The sequence below is a fragment of the Poromitra crassiceps genome (genome assembly GCF_964638095.1).
Source record: "Poromitra crassiceps genome assembly, chromosome: 5".
Taxonomy (NCBI): domain Eukaryota; kingdom Metazoa; phylum Chordata; class Actinopteri; order Beryciformes; family Melamphaidae; genus Poromitra; species Poromitra crassiceps.
The window spans coordinates 33,339,015-33,359,638 of NC_139642.1; the positions used below are offsets into that span (position 1 = coordinate 33,339,015).

At 42.9% G+C, this 20,624-nt stretch overlaps 1 protein-coding gene across 1 annotated transcript in view; it reads left to right on the forward strand.

The window, feature by feature from the left end:
- The window catches only part of atm (ATM serine/threonine kinase), a gene marked incomplete at its 5' end in the record, with an annotated part of 41,876 nt that extends 21,583 nt beyond the window's left edge, over positions 1-20,293 (forward strand). Inside the window, 27 exons of the mRNA XM_083637254.1 lie at positions 295-472; positions 1,208-1,313; positions 1,651-1,809; positions 2,875-2,983; positions 3,368-3,456; positions 3,642-3,744; positions 4,710-4,858; positions 4,986-5,090; positions 5,225-5,344; positions 5,699-5,942; positions 7,493-7,663; positions 9,008-9,127; positions 10,728-10,945; positions 11,404-11,611; positions 11,790-11,915; positions 12,100-12,240; positions 12,970-13,108; positions 13,571-13,653; positions 14,287-14,427; positions 15,325-15,441; positions 15,748-15,897; positions 16,672-16,837; positions 17,400-17,486; positions 17,890-18,004; positions 18,109-18,172; positions 18,298-18,440; positions 19,073-20,293. Of these exons, the coding sequence (XP_083493380.1) occupies positions 295-472; positions 1,208-1,313; positions 1,651-1,809; positions 2,875-2,983; positions 3,368-3,456; positions 3,642-3,744; positions 4,710-4,858; positions 4,986-5,090; positions 5,225-5,344; positions 5,699-5,942; positions 7,493-7,663; positions 9,008-9,127; positions 10,728-10,945; positions 11,404-11,611; positions 11,790-11,915; positions 12,100-12,240; positions 12,970-13,108; positions 13,571-13,653; positions 14,287-14,427; positions 15,325-15,441; positions 15,748-15,897; positions 16,672-16,837; positions 17,400-17,486; positions 17,890-18,004; positions 18,109-18,172; positions 18,298-18,440; positions 19,073-19,256 (3,735 nt within the window). The 3' untranslated portion in view covers positions 19,257-20,293. The remainder of the gene's footprint in view (positions 1-294; positions 473-1,207; positions 1,314-1,650; positions 1,810-2,874; positions 2,984-3,367; positions 3,457-3,641; positions 3,745-4,709; positions 4,859-4,985; positions 5,091-5,224; positions 5,345-5,698; positions 5,943-7,492; positions 7,664-9,007; positions 9,128-10,727; positions 10,946-11,403; positions 11,612-11,789; positions 11,916-12,099; positions 12,241-12,969; positions 13,109-13,570; positions 13,654-14,286; positions 14,428-15,324; positions 15,442-15,747; positions 15,898-16,671; positions 16,838-17,399; positions 17,487-17,889; positions 18,005-18,108; positions 18,173-18,297; positions 18,441-19,072) is intronic.
- Between the last annotated feature and the right edge of the window lie 331 nt (positions 20,294-20,624).

Sequence of the window (20,624 nt, forward strand, 5' to 3'; positions counted from 1 at the left end):
AAGTTGAAACAACTTAGCAACCACCTAGAAGAGCCCTAACAACCACCGAGAAACACCCTAGCGACCACCTTGTACACCCTAGCAACCACCTAGCAAATGCCTGAGGAAGCCCACACATTTTCTCCAGGAAAGTTACAACTCTTTATTGCCAGGCTGGTTTTTGCCACAATTGTGTGGTTACAGCATGCTGTGAACTACAAAAGAGCAGAATCTACACCATGCCAGCCACACACACATACTGTGCTCCAAGTCTCTGGCTCTAACCCGACCCCATGTCCTCCGCTCATCTCCCAGGTGAGGGCAGACTTCTGTCAGAGGCTGCTGCCCCTCATCATCCACTCTGTGCTGCTGGAGGACTCAGACGGCTCTTGGAGGGAGCTGCTCTCTTCCCACATCCAGGACTTCTTCACCTTCTGTTCCCGAAGTGCCAAGGCCTCCAGCCGCGCTGCCACACCCATCACCACTGACTCTGGTGGGTTGAGATTACAACATGAGAATACATATCATCAGAATAATGTAAAGGAGAGGGGTGGAGCCCATCCCAGCATGCATTGGGCATAGGGCCGAGAATAACCATGCACAGGTCGCTAGTTGATCACAGAATCTTTTTTTTTTTTTGGCCCGAGGGGGGCGCACTCTTCCTATACAACGGCGGTCGCATGGCACCCGATGAGTTACTTATTTCTGTAATTTATGGCCCTGCCTTATTTATTTATTTATTTATCCTTTCCTCATGACTTATTGAGAAATCTTTTATAGTCTCTATTCATTCATCTATCTTCCAGATTTAGGCAATAATATTCCCTGTCATCCTTCCTACTTTTTCACTGTCTGCCCCCATTCATCTCAACCACTCTGTTACACCAATACACACTTTCTCTAGTGGGTTGTGCTCTAACTTTCATAAAGGAAAGGAAATGGTGATGTGATTTTTCAGCATCCATTTGTGTCATTAATTGTATATCATTAATGATTTATTAAAGCTTCCCTGCCTTTGTTCCTGCTTTGTATTATCATCTCTCAATCACATTCATATCAAAAATATCTATTTTGAGTTATTTCTCAGCTGTTAACTTATTACATTTTGACAGTGAATAGTAGTGAGTGATCCAAATGATAATGATGCACTGATGCTGATGCTGTCACCGATGTTAGCACTCTTTTTTTGTGTGCATCATCTGTTAGCATCTGTTATTCTGTACAGGAGAGTCAGATGCTCCCAGTCAGGGCCTGTTCGACCAGGCCTCTCTGCGGACCATGCTGGCAGTTATTGACTACCTGAGACACCAAGAGAGACCACTGGACACTGACAGGTTCGTAATGATATGATCATATTCATACAACAACAACAAAATGAAAACCTTTAGTTGCTTTCGTATGTCTGTTAGCAGAGCCGAAAAAGAATCTGTGGATACTTCTTGCTTGCTTTCTTTCTTTCTTTCTTTCTTTCGGGCCTGGTCTTTATCCACTACGTCATTAAAATACATTATATTAATGTGTGTGAGTGTGTACACGTGCAATTTCTTGTTGGCATGTGTAACTGTGATGTGTCTATGCTGTGTCCCATTCTAGGTGTTTGTACACTCACATGCTGTGTGTATTTCTTACAATGTATTTCTATGAACTGGACTCTGTGTCTCTATCTCCCAGTAACTCCTGTGGAACGGTGTGTCACTCCAACTTCTGGCTGGAGCTGAACTACCTGGAGGTGGCCAAGGCTGCCCAGTCCTGTTCGGCACACTTCACCGCCCTGCTCTACTCTGAGATCTATGTCGACAAGATCAAGGCCAACATGGAGGAAAGCCGCAGGTATACAAGGATTTTAACTTTTAAATTGGATGTGATTTTTCAAGGTTTTTGAAGGAAAATGTATTATTATTATTATTATTTTATGAATCCCCCCCCCCCCCTCCCCAATTGTACTTGGCCAATTTTTTTCCCCTGTTGCCCCGGTCGCTGCACCCACTTTGCCGATCTGGGGAGAGCCGTAGACTAGCGCCATGCTTCATTCGACACGTGCAGTTGCCAGCCGCTTCTTTTCACCTGACAGCAGGGAGCTTCACTGGCAGGAGGTAGCACGTGGGAGGATCACATTATTCCCACCAGTTCCCTTCCGCCCTGAACAGGTGCCCCTTTGAAGGAAGATTTAATTGGATTTTTGTGTCCTTGACTGAAAACAAGGGTAAATGGTAAATGGCCTGCATTTATCTAGCGCTTTTATCCAAAGCGCTTTACAATCAGTAGATAGTCTACATTCACCCATTCATACCCCAATGGCGGCAGGCTGCCACGCAGGGTGCCTACACACCATCGGGAGCAAGGAGGGTTAAGTGTCTTGCCCAGGGACACAACGACAGCAGCTGGGAGGGAGCGGGGATTGAGCCGCCAACCCTTGCGTCATTGGCCGACCCGCTCTACCTCCTGAGCTAAAGCCGCCCCAAGGGTCCACACGACTTTGATTATTGTTGAACTTCACCTTGCTAATTCATGTATTAGTTATTTATACACAATGACAATGATTGCTACTACAGAGAGAGACATCTGGATTAGTGTGTTAACAGAAATGAAATGTACCAGTACCTCTGCCTGTTATGAACCAGGGAAATAATAATAATGTGATTTAATGATTTAAGGTAACCATTAAATGACTTGGTAAGTGCAATAGATAGATCAAAAATAATAATAATATATTTGGCTCTAGTGTTGGCAAGTTTCTCACAAACTGTTGATGTGGAATGGGAATATGAGATGGATAAGCATGAGCCACAACACAATATGTTGGCACTGTGGTAACTAAGGTCAAACCAAGCTCAACTCAGTGTAGCCATCCCATTCCCTTTTTTACCGATCTCTGTATCTGTATGTAACCTGTAGAACCAAGCCAAGGGGGTCTCGTAGGATCACTTTTGAGGACAACAGCCAGAACGTCACCATCTCCAGCCTGACTGAGAAGAGCATGGAAGACACCGGCATCAGCCTACAGGTCAGTCTTCACTCCAAATGCCATTTGAGTAATGTAGAGCGCTGCACACTACTATATCTCATCCTGGTTCAATGGGCCTATAATTGCAGTATATGATTATCATTCAGTGAAGACTTTTTACTTTTGTCTTTAACATCCCTGTATTCTACACATTAGGCCGACCTCTTGTTGAATTCCACCTCCCTTATTCACAATGCCCTATCTCAGTATCTTACAGCTTAAAATCCTTCCTCACCTGTCTCCTCCTTGGTGGACTTTCCTACAATTACAGCACAGTAATTCTGATATCATAACACTATACTGCTCCGTCAGTCCTGTGTATTAAAATTATTATTTGAACCCTGTTTTACCACTCATTCGGTACTACTCTCCAAACATGTGCAGGAGCTGCTGATTGAGGTGTATCGGAGCATAGGAGAGCCTGACAGTCTGTATGGCTGTGTAGGGGAGAAGATGACCAGTCCACTGACCAGGTAATCACTCAGACAGCAATCAGACTGGAAGATTGGCAAACATGATCGCAGCTGTTTCAGAGCACTAGCTAACACGCAGACCACCACACCCGGGCCCGCTGGAAGTCACATGATCACCTGTTTCTGCAGTGTCTGTAGTCCTTTCCACAAACACAACCTTTATTTTGTCATATACCAATTTATAGGATTCGAACTTATGAGCATGAGGCCATGTGGGGGAAAGCCCTGACATCATACGCCCTCCACTCTACGCTGCCTGAGGTTACCAGACAAGTGGGAATTGTGGAGGTAAGACACTTGAAGCTGCACTAAGCAAGATTTTAATATGTAAAATGCACCCAACTTATAGCCAAACCCAACTGGCGCTGTCCCATCCCCTCTAAATGAGCTGCCATGCATTTGCCCTATTTGCTCAAATGAAGGGCAAACAAAAGCTTGAAAACAAACTGTTTACTAAACAGCAGCAAATAAACTCACCACTTAGAGTAAGCTGTAATCAACTATAGATCTTTTGCCTCTCTTGTCCCTTTGGGATCCTTTTTTATAAAACAATCAGCAATGCTGTGTGCAGTTGAGTTTACTGACATCATGTTACATCATTTCTGGGTATTGAAGTTCAAACAGTTGTCACAATTAGCTAGCTTTCACGTCCATTTGGAGCTGCTAACGTGTGAAGTTGCCTAGTGCAGCTTCCAGTAATATTTGTTGTTAATCTTAAATAGTTTTTACAAACTGTATATTACTGTACTGATTATGCATCAATGGATGGATCTGAGATCCAAGACAAATATCATGGTGAGCTGAAGTGTAATGAAATCTCTAATACAGCCATTCTCAACCTGTGGGCGAAGGTTTTTTTAATAATATATATATACACAGGGGGAGTGTCACTGAGAGCAATGATCTCTAAAACATTTGCAAACTATTACGATCTTCATGGGGGGGGGGGGGATTATTATTATTGTTATTATTACGTATGAGAATGCATTTCTCCATTGTTGAATTGTACCATTATTTAATTTGTAATCAATTATTTGTTATTAGCCTATTGCAGACAGCTCCTCACTTTTAGTTTCTGATTTCTGTGTGGTGCTGATGAACAGCTCCTTTCATCATTAAAATAAAAAGTGCTCGTAGAATGCATTATTTGGCCCACGAACACTTTCAATTGGGCTGAGTCAGAAAAGGTTGGGAACCTCTGCTAATATGTTTTGATGCTACAGTGTGATCTGTCATTTTCTTGGGTCATCCAGGGCTTGCAGAACGTTGGTCTGAGCAGCATCCTCGCCACCTACCTGAGGGGTCTGGAGAGTGAAGGGGTGGAGTGGGGGGCCGAGCTGAGGGAACTCCGCTTCCAGGCCGCCTGGAGGAACAGCCAGTGGGACTGTGACTTGTCAGAGAGGTGGGGAGGGGGGGTCTTGAGAAGTGCAAAACGACATCTTTAGGCCTGTTTAGACCTGTTTTGGATGGTACTGTATTAATTGTAAGAAATAATATGTTGTATTCATAGAGATCTTTTCTTGTTTCAGGAGTGAGAAGTCCAACCCTGGCTTCAATGAATCAGTGTTCTGCTCCCTGCAGGCTTTGAGGGACAAAGAGTTCTCCATATTTGATCAAACTCTGAAATACACCAGGTATAGTTAGTAGACATTTAGACATGACAGTGAAAAATCAGTCAGTATGATGAAATGTCATGTTCCAGCTGCAGTAGAACCTGATCAATCCTCCATTGACCATAACTTGTTTTGCTGTGTGTGTGTCTCCATAGGGGTGCAGAGGTGGAGGAGCTGTGCAGAGGCAGCCTGGAGGCGGTGTCCTCTCTCTACCCGGCGCTCAGGAACCTCCAGAGCATCAGGGAACTGGAGAGTGTCAGACAGCTCTTCTCCAGGTGATGCACCAGCCAAACATCAACTCCCAGTACAACACACTTAGATTTGATTTATGACCCTGGCAACTTCTGACGTGCTCATTTTGTGTGAACTCATTGTATATTAATAATTTACACTCTTCCTGATGCATATTTATAAGAGCCATGTTTTGCTCTGATAACTGGCACTGCAGAAGAACCACATAAATATCCAATTACCCTGTTATAATCCAGTAGACCAAGGAGACCCATTATAATATTGTGTAGAGTAGACCTATCACACCATTTAGTGTCCTAAATTCGGAAGTCTTGCAGTCTTGGTAATATAAACCACTAATCCTAACAAATCAGTGTGTTTATTATTTTCTATTGCAGACCCTTTTCAGATATGATTCTGATGGAGGTGTGTAAACAGTGGCAGCAGCACTCCCAGCTGTTAGCCGACAGTGACTTTGCCTTGGTGGAGCCCATTCTGGCCGTCCGCTCTGTGGCCCAGCACACCCTGATGTCCAGGGTGGGAGACCCCGACAGTGCCGACACCACAAAGTACCTCAACTCTGTGCTCACCGACCACCTCATGGAGCTCTCCCGGCTGGCTCGTAATGCTGGCAATACACAGGTACAGGATGTGTGGGTGTGGGTATGTGGTGTACATGTATGTGTGTCTACAGTTTCTCTACAATACAGCAGGGGTGTCCAATAACTAGATTATGATGTACCGGTAGATCTTGGGCCATCACTAAGTAGCTTGCCAAAGAAAAAAAAATAAAGAAACTATGCATAAACTAAATCCCACTCATGTATAGCTAACACAGTACCTTCAGTATTTAACATTATAACATTAAATAATGGTAAATAAATAGTATAATACTGTTCAAATGTGCTAAATATGTACTTGGGAGGACAAGGGGAAAATAAGTAGCTCGCGACTAGTTTTATTTTTTGTAAGTAGTGCTCATCCTAAAAAAAAGTTTGGGTACCCCTGTGCTCTACAGTAAATGGTAAATGGTAAATGGCCTGCATTTATATAGCTTATAAATGCAGGCCATTTGCCTGCATTTGCCTGCATTGCCCAGACAGTACTTAGTCTGGGCACCTTTCACCCTGCTGTTTGTCATGGGGGCGTAAACCACGGAACCAGAATGTACACCGGAAGGAAGTGCGCCAAAAAACGTCTTTGTTGCCATTAGCTTGACGTCTCTTTCCTCGATTAATTGTCTGATGCAAAGCTTCTGTATTGGCTTAAAAGATGTGAGATTGTGAATCCGCAATGTTTCTACAAGAACTTCTTCAAAAACTTTGTTCGGTACGTCCATCTTTTGTTTTGTTGTTTGCCGTTCCGATACGTTGTGTCTAATTGTCAAGTTAACGTAAAAGTTGCCGCTGTTACTTCCTGTCTAGGGCGGGCTCTAGGCCGAAACCAGAAAGGGTGACAAAATCACTTGTAAAGGGAGGCCAGGCTCTTTCTCGCCGAGAAGAGCCTGGTGACGCGAGGTTAACAGTACTAGGTATCAGGTCAATACACGATATGGATAGTAAATTAACAAAGTAGGTAAATGCTCAATACTCAAATCACATCACAGTTGCACACAATTACGTAAAGAAACCGCAGCTCTTTAAATCTATTATTTTATTATCTATCTATTATTTATCTACTATAGAAACTATGAAATTGTTGCATGCCAACATTAACGTAACTAAGCTTTATTTCTAAAGTTGCTTGCCAAATTGAAAAACGAATGTCATGTTGCTCAGTTGCTTATTAACCTGTGACAGCTAAAGTGTTGTTGAACATAATGAGTAATACCAGAGGTGTTTAGAAGTAGTCACGTTGCAGTTGTTAATTATTTACTTCTCGCTCTTTGTTTACCTGGCAAATACCTTGTATGTAGAATATTCATGAAAATAAATGTTGCTGGTATATAGTCGGTGATATTCTATTCTAAAGCCCTCTATGGCCTGCATTAGTATTACCACCAGGGGAGGTCTGGTGATTGGTGACTCTTGATGGTACCCCATCAAATTATTTTACTATCTGGACTAGTGTCACTGTTTAATAATTGACTCTGACCTCTAGAATAGAATAATATGTTTGTGACATTGTGCACCACGGCACCAATATGCATGTAAGGCCCTGCTGAGCCCAGGCTCCTCCCCCTGTGTGTCCAGCTGGCAGAGCAGGCGGTGTTCCAGATGAAGCAGCTCGGTGGCGGAGGTTCCCGGGCGTCATCCACCATGTCGTCATGGCAACTGGAGGAGGCCCAGGTGTTCTGGGTGAAGGGAGAACAGGGCCTGGCCCTGGGTCTGCTGAGACAGATGATAGACACCCTAGAGGAGCAGGTAACACACAAACCAAGTTGTTACAACAAATACATGACATTTGGTATATCATGGGTTTTGTGACAAAAAAACAAAACACTGTATTTGTACCGTAAATGTTCTACTGCTATGCAATGAAACCTAGAAACTATTTACGGTATGTAACTAATTTCATACAATAGTACTGAGCCACTCTTTCTCGTTGGAAAATCCTGCCATTTATAAGACTTCTCAATCACTATATTGACAAGACCTTGGTGACTCCTGCTCAGACCGCCAAGAATCTAGAACCAAGAACTCTAGAGACAATCGACTCTGAGGACCCATTAAAAAAAAAAGACAAACCATCGCGACCCGATTCATAACAGGTCTTATGTATAAATCATGAGAAGAGGGAATTTTTGAATAAATGAAAGCTTCCTGACCATTTTTATTGCCAGTTCCACATCACCTTATATGATCTTGAATAGGTAAAGCAGCCATTTCAAAGAGATATACGTTTGGTAAATCATGACTTTCTTTTATGCAGAGACTGAATTAATTAATTAAGGCAGTTAACAAGCTGTCCCATTGTTTGTTTTTAATTTCAGTTAAAAAAAAAGAGACTGTGGAAGAAATATTGCAAATTTATTTTGCGATCCAAATAATATCCCCTGCGACCCAGTCTTTGGGAAACACTGCTCTACAACATCCGTTGCAGATTTTTATTTTATTTTATTTTATTTTATTTTATTTTATTTTATTTTATTTTATTTTATTTATTTATTTGATGGACAATGCACATTAATGAACATTACTGTAAATGTGCCAGTGTTAGCCAGATGGCTAATTTTCAACTGCTGTCCCTTAGAACTCCAGTTAGAACTGCCAGTGCCTCACACACACTGACAGGAGTATTAAATCTTAACATAGATGTCTTTGATGGTGGGAGGAAACCGGAGCACCCGGCGGACACCCACACGGACATGGGGAGAACATACAAACTCACACAGAAAGGACCTGGAACGGACCGAGGCTCGAACCCCGGACCTTCTTGCTGTGAGGCAGCAGTGCTAACCACTGAGCCACCGTCCGTGCAGATGTTGTCAGACCCTTCCTCACCAGGGACTCAGCCCAGCTCCTTGTACAAGCTCCAGTCCTCACCTGTCTGGACTACCGCAGCTGCCTCCTAGCTGGCCTCTTGAAACACTCCATCCAATCCATCAACCCGCCTTGTCTTTAGTGTGCCCCCTTCCTGCACCTCTTCCACTGGCTGCCTGTCTAACTCCTAAAATGTAAAAGTGTCAGGCAAAGACAACAATCTAAAATGCAAAATGTTATGGTGCTTCCTTTAACTGTTTTCTATCTTGTCTATGTGTTGTCCAGGTACACTTTAACCCTGCCCTGGTCCCAGTCTACACCCAGTGTCTGAGGCTGTGTGGCAACTGGCTGGCTGAGACATGCCTGGAGAGTCCTGGAGTCATTCTGGAGAAGTACTTGGAGAGGGTAGGAAGATAACCTGGTTATGATGAAGATGGTTCGAAGATAATTAACCACACAAACACCAGGGTGTCTGCAGGTCTTGAAAAGTCTCCAAATGTATTGTATTGTATTAAATAATATTGCCTAATTTTCACAAATTGAATATAGTGAACAAAACAATTCTCCCACTTTGTCCTAAAGTCCTAAATTCAGTTTGGAGAACCCTTAAAAATACTGTATGCTGTTTTTCTTTTGAAAAGTCAGTAGACCTACTTTCTGATAGGACTACAGTTTTTAATATTACATTCTTCTCAGTGTCAAAATTGGTCTATTTCATTCTAATAGACATTGGAAAAAGTAAAAACAAAACAAAAAAACATTTAACTTGGAAACTGAACCCCAAATCTGTATAAATTGTGACAGGTGATGGTAAAACACATGCCACTGAAATGTCCTATATAGAGTGCAACAGGGAGACATGGGACCAAGTTACTTTAGTCCAAGTCTCAAGTAAGTCCGAAGTCATTTGGTCCAAGTCTCAAGCAAGTCCCATGTCATTTTGTTTTGGGCAAGGCAAGTTAAGTCAAGTCACAGGTTATGTCAAGTCCTTAGTTAAGGCAAGTCAAGTCACTTTTTCCCCCCACCCAAGCTACTGCAGTCTTACCTTCCTTTAAAAAGAAAAAAGACAAGGTATTAGTACCTATCTAGTGGCAGCGTCTTGTTGCCTGCACTCACTTGACTATAACAGAAACCTTAGAGGTGTGCGCGCACGCACGCACGCACACACACACACGCACACACAAGCATGAAGAATGAATAATGTATTTTGTCCAAATAAATTAGCTCCAGGCCCAAGGACATCAATTTTAAGCCTCTGCAATTTTATTGTTTACATCCTTGGGCTACTGCAAATTCATGTGGACAAATATAAATTATTCAGGGGTATGTGTGCATGTCTCTGTGTGCGTGCGCACGCGTGCAAATGTGTGTCTACACATTTGCCACCCATCTTCAGGATGAGGTCACACTGTTTTGTAGTGATGATTCTTGAGCTTTGCTGAGATCTGTGTGCAAGTGTTTCTGCCTACTGTTTTGCCCTCCAAAATGACCTAAAGTGCAAATAATATAAATGGTAAAAATGGTAAATGGCCTGCATTTATATAGCGCTTTTATCCAAAGCGCTTTACAATCAGTAGGTACATTCACCCATTCATACACCGATGGCGGCAGGTTACCACGCAGGGTGCTGGCACACCATCAGGAGCAATTTGGGGTTCAGTATCTTGCCCAAGGACACTTCGACATGCAGACTGGTGGAGGCGGGAATCGAACCACCGACCTCTTTTATCCAAAGCGATTAGTGGACAACCCGCTCTACCTCCTGAGCTACAGCCACCCTAATATACAAGGGTATTCTTCATGTTTACATATGTGTTAGTTAAGGCTGCACAATTCATCAAATATTTTGTTTATGACTTAAAGTTTATTGAATTTATTTTAAATTTTCAAAAAATATCAACCATATCATAGAAACATTACAAATCATTACCAGACAAGAAAGGTCGAGAAAAAAAAGAGAAAAAAAACACAATACTAACATGGCATGTTATGTGAATTGTTCCAGGCGGTGGAGGTGATCGTGGCCGAGTCGGGGGTCCAGGACTCCAGGCTGCAGAGCCAGCAGACGGAGGCCTTCCTGTCTCTGGCCCGCTTCTCCGACGCCCGATACCAGAGCATCGACAACTACATGAACTCCTCTGAGTTTGAGAACAAGCAGGCCCTGCTGGAGAAGGCTAAGGAGGAAGTGGGATTGATGAAAGAGCGCAAAGTGGGCCCCAACAGGTCAGCGGGCAACAAAACACTCACTAGAATGTTTTTTCCCCCACACTTGTAGTTTTTATTGAGAGATTCAGTGGTCAATCCATTTTTACACCAGACCTTACTCATCATTGCTCTCATATTTTTTTCAAGTGTATAGATATACACAAACTATAGACAAAAAAGGACAGAGTGCAAAGCTAAATTAAACATGCAGACAAACATGCAACAAAAGGGGAAGGGAAAAAGTAGGGAGCCGTTCTCAAACCTGTGGGGGACATGTCCCGCAGGCCGCCTTCCCACCGCCCAACTCTACTGCAAAGAATCGGGCTCCAAACCATGTCACACAAGCAAGATGGCAGCTCACGGAACCAAGATATTTTGGCTTCACTTTTGCATAACGGTAGGAAGTGGAGACGCGTTGTCCATCTTTTATACAGTCAGTGCTGGTCCGCTCTAACTGTCCCTCCGCCCCTTCTAAGGTACACAATAAAGGTGCAAAAAGAGCTGGAGCTGGATGAGAAGGCCCTGTCCAGCCTGCAGGCGGACAGACTGCGGTTCCTGTGTAAGGCGGTGCAGAACTACATCCAGTGTCTGGAGCAAGGCCAGGAGCACGACACCTGGGTGTTCCGCCTGGCCTCGCTTTGGCTGGGGAACGCCGATGTTAAAGCCGTCAACGACATCATGAAGGTCAGTCACGAACTACAAGCACACACACTTACATCCAATATTTTACACTCAAACACACAGGCCCACACATAATTAATTCATTATTAATCATTTCAGTTTGAAATGAGCGCCAGTTGGTAAAATGTCATTGCGGTACCATTCATCTTATTAGAGAGCACTGGCTTGTTTTGTGTTTCAGAAAGGGGTGAAGCGCATCCCGTCCTACAAGTTCCTGCCACTCATGTACCAGCTGGCTGCCCGTATGGGCACCAAGATGACGTCCGGCGCGGTTGAGGATGTGGGCTTCCATGATGTCCTCTATGATGTAATGCAGCACTTTGTTTAATACACCTTAATAGTAGTAATAATAACTCCTGGTGTTCTGAGAAAATCAGCCAGTCTGTCTCGATATCGCAGGACAGAGGTGATGATACAGGAAAATGATGTACTGCTGCCACTGATGCTCCCGGGTGTCACCTGCCTATTTCAGTCATTGTCTCTCCTCACAGCTGATCTGTCGCTCGTCTCTGGAACACCCCCACCACACGCTCTTCATCATCCTCGCTCTGGTGAACGCCAACAAAGACGAGAGCTTCTCCAAGAGCCGAGTGTCGAAGAGCGCCCCACGACAGCCCTCGCCGTTAGATCTGGTAGGACTCTAAATAATGCTCAGCACTTATTTATTTACTATTCAGGTTTTCCATATTAGAGCAGGATTCTGTCTCAACTTTGGCTTGAGCCTGATATATATTCACATTTCACAATCAACAAGATATACAGAAAACAACATTGTTCCGTTCACATTAAACATTTGAGCTTTGTTAATACTACAATCTCTTACAAATGTTGTCATTATTAAGATGTTGACAGTGCGTTTCTGTAGGCTTCATTGGAGAGCAGCTCATACAGGCAGTCAGGCACCTGCTATTTCTTACTTGCACCAAGCTGGAAACCTGAAATATGTATTTATTAATATTTTATCATGGGAGAACCGCAGAATACCAGCGCATGTGCGTGTGCCCGTGCGTGCGTGTTCAAAGCTCTGAACTGCATCTTATAGGTTATTTATTGAAAGGAGACACTAAATTTAAACTGTCATATGTTACTGGTATATTCAATGAATAGCAAAATGAACGATTCCCTCTCAAATTTCGGAAACTAAAGAGCTATCGGGTAAGATTGAATGGTCCCTCATTCCAAGAAAATCCACTTCAACCACCTTTCCCAATTCCTTCTCTATAGCAGCTGTTCTAACAATTTAATTCTGCTTGTGAGATGTTCTTGAGCCACACATCAGTTTGTAAGAATCGTGATAACAAGCCAACTTTTCTTTCTGTCTTTGACTGTGTGCATGTGATGCTTGTATGGTCACTGTGCAGGAACGCTCAGATGTGGCCAAGAAGATCATTAGTGTGATCAAAAAGAAGAGAAGCAAGATGATCCGAGGGATTGAGCGTCTGTGTGACGCGTACATCACTCTGGCTTACATGGACGCCAGCAAGCACAAGACTGAAAAGAGTGAGTAATCACAACATGTACCCAGTGTACAAGCTGAGACTGTGTGCGCGTGCACACGAGAGAGAGAGAGAGAGAGAGAGAGAGAGAGAGATTGATTGATGGATGTGTCAGACAGTAGTGAAATGATCATTTCCCAATCTAAAACAGCACAGACATTACCCATGTCTAGTCAGTTCTGTTGAGTCACAGAAATGCCCCCGCTGTTCATAACTCTGTTACCCACAAAGCTGATGACCTCCAATATGGCTGCCAGACGGTGTCGACAATAGCACTAGTGTTGAGTTGTAATAAGTTGTCTTCAATAGACTAAATGCACATTGGCGATCCCAAGCAACGATATGTTAACTACAGTATTAAGCATTTGATTAGCTTGACCAATGAGACAATGGGGAAGTAGTGTAAATGTGTGTGTGCATTATGTCTACGGCTACCTACTCACTGTATCATTCGTTTCCATTATAGAGGCTATTCCCATTCCTGCTGATCAACCCATCATGCAGATCAACGACCTGGAGCAGGTTGTCATCCCCACAATGGAGCTCAAGGTAAAGAATGATGGGGCTATTCAGCCTTCAGTAACTCTTATGATCTTAGACTAGATTCATGTTTTATTGTTTAGACATTTAGCTGATGTTCAGATCCAAACCAAATTAGAATTTGTGCAATAGTAGAATACGATTGAATCAGCAAAATTACAATGGGGTGTTAGTGCCCTTTGTAATTTTCAATTTACAATGAGTAGAGAGGGGAGATGATTCAGTGGAAAGAAGATGACATGAGGTGCTTACTGAAAAGATGGGTTTCTGCCTGCAACAGAAGATTCGACAAGACAGGTCGCCATTGTAAATAAGAATTTGTTCTTAATGACTTACCTGGTTAAATAAAGGTTAAATAAATAAAAATAAAAGAAGATGTGGAGTTGCTATCTTCAGTCTACAAAGAATGATGTGGACGTGACCGTCTACTGAGCGAGAGGATTTGATTGATGCCTTGGATTTCCATTGGCTGCTCTGTCTTGTTTGGATGTGGTGAAAGGCAGCGCTTTCAGTGGGTCAAACAAATCATCTCACTCAAACAGTACAACAAGTGACATTCAAATGTTCCAACACCTGAGAGAGCTTCTTAAACGGCTTTGTTGCTTGAACCCAAAGGTTGCTCACAGTAATTGTGTTTAATAGGTGGACCCATCTGGTAGCTATGACAACCTGGTGACGGTCAGGTCCTTCATGCCCCACTATCACCTGGCCGGAGGAGTCAACCTGCCCAAGATCATCGACTGTGTCGGCTCCGACGGCAAGAGCAGGAGACAACTGGTCAAGGTGCGTACATGTGTGTGTGTGTGTGTGTGCGTGTGTGTGCGCGTGTGTGTGCGTGCGCGCGTGTCTTTGTTGTTTGGGTGTGTTTTAAACTAGTAAAAGTATGCCTTTGATGTCCTGGCTAAGTGTGTGTGTGTCAAACAAATCAATGTCACAAATCAATGACAACGTGTGTCAAACAAATCACCTCCTTTCAAAGGCAAAGCTGCTGCCTTGTGTGTCTAAACTGTATTGTAGACCTAGTGGGTTTTAGTTGTGACCTCAGTTCTTTGCCAGGTCAGTTTGGCTGTTGGTAATAATTAATTAAGCCTTTGTTTTTGTACCATGGTAAATTCAAAGTTTGTTGGATTGCAACTATTCTTCTAATCTTTGGAAAAATGAGAACATTCTTCAGGGGACTGTGTCTGTGCGAGTGTGTGCGCGCGCCTGTGTGTGTGTGTGTGTGTGTGTGTGTGTGTGTGTGTGTGTGTGTGTTGCGCGCGTGTGTTTGTGCGTGCGCACTCGTGTGTCTGTGTTTGTGTGTACATTTGTGTTTGCGGGAACACTTGTCAGCCACTCCCAGGCTAATAATTCATCGTTAGACTTTTTGGAGAGTCACGGTGAAATAACAGTTTTTCGGATCTTTTACCTTAGTGAATTCCATTTATAGATCAACCTACTGTTAATGTGCCACCCACACACTGAAGAATAGTGTTTCCAGTTGTAGTCATATTGCTAAAACCATTAAGCGCATAGGACCCATGCTTAATACATAGTGCACATTTTATGTATCACACTTTTGGTATTAGACACCCATTGCTTATTTCACAATAATAGAAAATGTGGTAATTGAAATAAAAAGCAATTCAATTGAAAAATTATTTTCTGGCCCTGGTAATCCCTATCCCTCTATGTGTGCAGGGTCAGGACGACCTGCGACAGGACGCGGTGATGCAGCAGGTCTTCAGCATGTGCTCCATGCTGCTGCAGCGCAACACGGACACCCGCAAGAGGAAACTCAACATCAGACGATACAAGGTTCCTCACATCATCCCTAAACCTTTCTCTTCACCTCATTTTGCATTTAAACTAAAGAGGAAAATAAGAAATTAGGAATGTGTTTTTCTGTTGTTTTTGTATTCCATCTTTTGGGGAGATACATCTCCTCTTCATAAATGGATCTGATTTTTGGTGTTCCCTGACTTGTTTTTGTTCTTCACTTGTAATTTCCTGGTTGCGATTTGAAAAGCTGTTAAATGCACTTAACCGCTCTGATATGAAACATATTGTCTTACATGATGAGGTACTCTCTTTCTGTCCATCGCTCCATCCCTGCTGTCCCAGGTGGTGCCTTTCTCCCAGCGCAGCGGTGTGTTAGAGTGGTGTTCTGGCACGGTGCCCATCGGGGAATTTCTAGCGGACCCCAATAAAGGAGCGCACAAACGCTTCCGACCCAAGGACTGGACCAACTTGGCCTGTCGCAGGAAGATGATGGTCTGTAGAGCCGCTCAGTCAGCTTTAATGCAATGCTGACAGATGATTATCGCCGTACCATGTGACGAAGATCTCTATAGTCTCCGAGTGAAGACAGCATGTTTCTCACTGGAAATTATTCACTGGAATCATACATGTCAATGATAACTTCCATTTCGCCAAAAAAAATACACTTAATGCCACATATTAAATTCCTTCAAAGCCTTCACTGCTTATTAGTTGGACAGACATGGATGTAACCTATAACCGGACTTGTTTACGTAGCCATACAACCGCGATGCGGTTATTTCTAGTTGCAATTGGAAAGACATGTACAAGGTTTACTGACTATTCTGGTCTTGAGCTCAAAAGGGACTTGATTGGCTCTAGTCTCAGACTTGACCCCCTTTGGACCTGGTCTTGACTTGCCCTTGATTGGGGTCAGTCTTGGAGCCAGTCTTGACTTGGACTCAAGTTTGTTTGTGCAACTACACAGTCTGTAGTTCAGACAATACAGTGAAACTTGACTGATGTAAAAGTTGGTTAACCATGAAAAAGAAGCACATATGCGCGTTATGTGGCTGGTAGCAGTACCACCACGTTGTAATATTGAATGTTGATGATGTTTGTATGTTTTTTCTTTCTTTTCTTTGCCTGTGTCTGAGCCTGTTTGTTTTGTCTTGTTTGTCTACTGCTCTATTAAAAAATTTAAAATAGCATATTGGGGAAAAAAACATGAAAAAGAAGCTGAAAAGCTGCCATCGTGTTAACCTGCTGTTGTCTTGTCCTCTGCAGGAGGCTCAGGGAGGTGGTTTCGATGAGAAGATGCAGGCCTACAGCGAGGTGTGTAAGAACTTCAGGCCAGTCTTCAGGTATTTCTGCATGGAGCGCTTCCTGGACCCTGCTGTGTGGATGGAGAAACGGCTGGCTTACACCCGCAGCGTCGCCACCTCCTCTATAGGTACAAACTCATGGAAGAATAGAGAAATATGTGGACACTACTGTCCTAAGTATCGTACAAGTAATAGAACATTTTAAAAACACAACATTTGGAATGATGTGTATCGCTAATGTAAACTTGCAACATAAATATCATCAGTACCTCTACTGCTAGACTCAGTGCTGAGTCTCTATCCACTTTGCTCAACTAGAGACTGAGAACTTTCTCCTGGCTTTCATTGCTAAAACTGGGTAGAAACAATTTGAGAGTTTAACTTGCATCGCAGAACCAATCCAGAGTCTTTAGGGCGGCCCTTCATGCAGGAGGGGCGGGGACATGCAGAAGTTGTGTGCTTGTAAACGGATAAAACGGAATCGAATAATATAACATTGCTCAGGAGAGCGACATTTCCAGTAACTTGACAATGGGGGCGCCATTTTTTATTTCACTCTGATCTTAAAACACAAATAATTACATAGAGGATCTGCCTGTTTACAGATTAGAATGGTTGTCCATGTTGAAATGCTTCATGCCAGTGTTATTGCAGACAGAAGTACATGCTGTTTTTGCTTTGTACCCACAGTTGGCTACGTCGTAGGCCTGGGCGACAGACACATCCAGAACATTCTGATCGATGAGCAGAGCGCTGAACTGGTGCACATTGATTTAGGTAAATACAGGTTTTATGTAAAAGCACAAATTCACTCTTTGAACTTAGTCCAGAACAGGTGAGGCTGTATAAACAGTACTGAGTAAACTCGACATAATAGTGATCAAACACCAAGACAGACTCACTTAACTTTACAGGGACCTATTTTACATCAGAAAATGTTTGATCAAAATGCACTTTTTTTTTAAATTCATTAAATATAACAAAAGACTCTCCTGCAGTGCCTGTCAAGTCACAATAATAGGAAGTGTCTGCAATTATCTGAACTAGGCTAGTGACTTTTTTCTTTTCTTCCCCCCCTCCCTTTTTTAAGGCAATTCCATGGCATCACGAATACATCTTAGCTCACCAAGCCACCAGGACACCCTTGATGTATTTATTTTTGTTTGTTGTTGTTGTACAGGTGTGGCCTTTGAGCAGGGGAAGATCCTCCCCACCCCTGAGACGGTTCCCTTCAGACTGTCCAGAGACATCGTGGACGGCATGGGCATCACTGGAGTGGAGGGGGTTTTCAGAAGGTGAGGAGGAGTTGGGGAATAGAATACAATTGCGTTGGGATTTTGTTGTTTTCTTGATCATTGTAAATGAACTGAACTGTACCTGGTTTCTTTGTAATGCTCAGATGCTGTGAGAAGACAATGGAGGTTATGAAGGGCTCTCAAGAAGCTCTGTTTACTATTGTAGAGGTATGAACCTGGAACGGCTCGCACAAAGACAACACACACGACGCCTCTTAGCTATTCTAAATCAGTGCGAATCGCCACCTCTTGAATTTTTGCCTAACTATGTATGGTGCTGTTGGGTTATATAGGTGCTGCTGTACGACCCCCTGTTTGACTGGACCATGAACCCTCTGAAGGCCTTCTACCTGCAGCATGACGAGCAACAGGAGCTCAACGCTACGCTCAACTCCACCCTGGGAGGAGACGACATCGACAACCATCGTAAAGCCAGGTGATGCAGTAGAGTAGAGGACATTTCTGATCAGTGCTCCTGCACAGGGCTGCAAGTGTATGAAAAACCTGTTTGGTTATGCCCAGGTCCCCTGATAAGCTTGGGAATTGCACAAACAGTGTGAAACAATGTGGCGAAAATAAAACGGTTGTTCAGCACTGATACATTTTTTTTACCTTTTATTTAAGCAGGTAAATCTCATTGAGACACGGGGTCTCATTCTCAAGAGAGACCTGTATGACAACACATTTAATGTCGTTGTAGACACACACTCAGATTTAACATTAGGTACATTTCCTATTTTGAAGAATCATATGCAAGGGATAAGTTACCACCTCACCTGTGGTCTGTTTTTTGTTTTTTTCAATATAACTGGCTCCCTGTATATTATCCTGCTTTTGACACAGCTACTTAACAAAGACATGAAATGGTTTGAAATAAAATACTGATTTAAAATAAATGTATTACCAGACAAACTAATTTGCAAGCTTCAAGCTAAACTATACAAATTAAAAGTAATATTGGATTTTTTTTTGTCTTTTTGTCTTTTGAAGCACATACGTACTGCTGTATTATGTAAAAGCTCTTTCTCATCTTTTTCTCTATTTTTTTCTTTTTGCCTCTTGGTCCAGCAGCGACAGCCAGAGCTTCAACAAGGTGGCGGAGCGGGTGCTGCTGCGGCTGCAGGACAAGCTGAAGGGGGTGGAGGAGGGCACGGTGCTCAGCGTGGGGGGGCAGGTCAACCTGCTCATCCAGCAGGCCATGGACCCCAACAACCTCAGCAGGCTCTTCCCTGGGTGGCAGGCCTGGGTGTAGGCCCAGGTGGCAGACCTGGGTGTAGGCCCAGGTGGCAGACCTGGGTGTAGGCCCGGGTGGCAGGACTGGGTGTAGGGGAGGAAACCTGCCAGCACTGAGGCTCCTGTCTTGCATAGTCCTCTATAATAGGTAGAGCCAGTTTCACAGTCTGTCCTTGTGCCAGAGAAAGCCATTTAAAAGCCTTGCAATTTTCACATTTTCATTGTTTTACTGTAACATTCTGCATCAACTGAATTTCAAATGTTTTGAGTTGAGATTTGTATTTATTTCATTTTAAATACCATATCCTTCCAAAAAATGAAGACCGCAATTTTCACATCCAGATTTCACAGCAAAAAAAAACAGATAGATCACACTGTTGATCTTTGGACTCCCAATTTGTCAATCGTTGCACTTTAACAACAAATTAAGTGAATCTGCATATTGCCCTTTTGTTCTTTCTTTTCTTTTCTTATTTGTATCAAGCATTGTTCCATCGCAATGTTATTTCAACAGTCCAGGATCTACAGAGTTAATAGTGGTATGAGTTAGATAGATCTGAGTCAGGTGAATTGTGAAGAGCCTGAATCCTGGAAAAACAGAGCAGGGTTCAGGACAATAAACTGTCCTGGTGGTGCTGATGAAAGCGAACCAGGCATTCCATCCCACAGTCCACCCTGGTTTAGAGGAATGTATAGTTACTGTAAGTTGACTGTGAAGGCTGACTGCTGATGTATTTTTCCTGATGGGATATGAATGTTTTGACCATGGAAATATGCCTTATGCTGATGCACCAATAATTAATGTACCACATTCCTTTGGACAAACTGCACTAGAGACACCACGTACTTCCTTCCTCCTGTTTTCGTTCAGCTACTTTTTAGCACTTACAGTATCTTTACCTTAATACGTTATTAAGTATGAGATAATTCTGTAATGCTTGTACAGTATTGCAGGGATACATGTATTTAGAACCGTCTATGCTGAGTCTGCGGTTTTCACCTGTTCGACAGCAAATGTATTCTTCTTTGTATTCTTTCCCAGTTTTTGAACAATTCTGCTCCTGTACATGATTTCGGTGTCATGGGATGAATAAAAGAAACAGATGTAAAACAATAAAGAGTCTCTTGGTTTTAAATCTTTCAATTAGAATACAGACATCTTTTGCCTTGGTCATTAGAATTGTCTCTGTCGAGGAATTGTCCATTTTAATTGTGGTTGCACTTAGTCTAACTTCATCACAAAAGTGTTTACAGATAACAATACTTCTTTTTTAGTTTTCTTTGTTCTTTTCCGACGCTTTGAGTGAAGTCACTCATTGACTCCTTAACACCAGATGTGTTTGTCTATCCATACGTCATGCAAATAAGTACCTTTCAGAGCATTCAG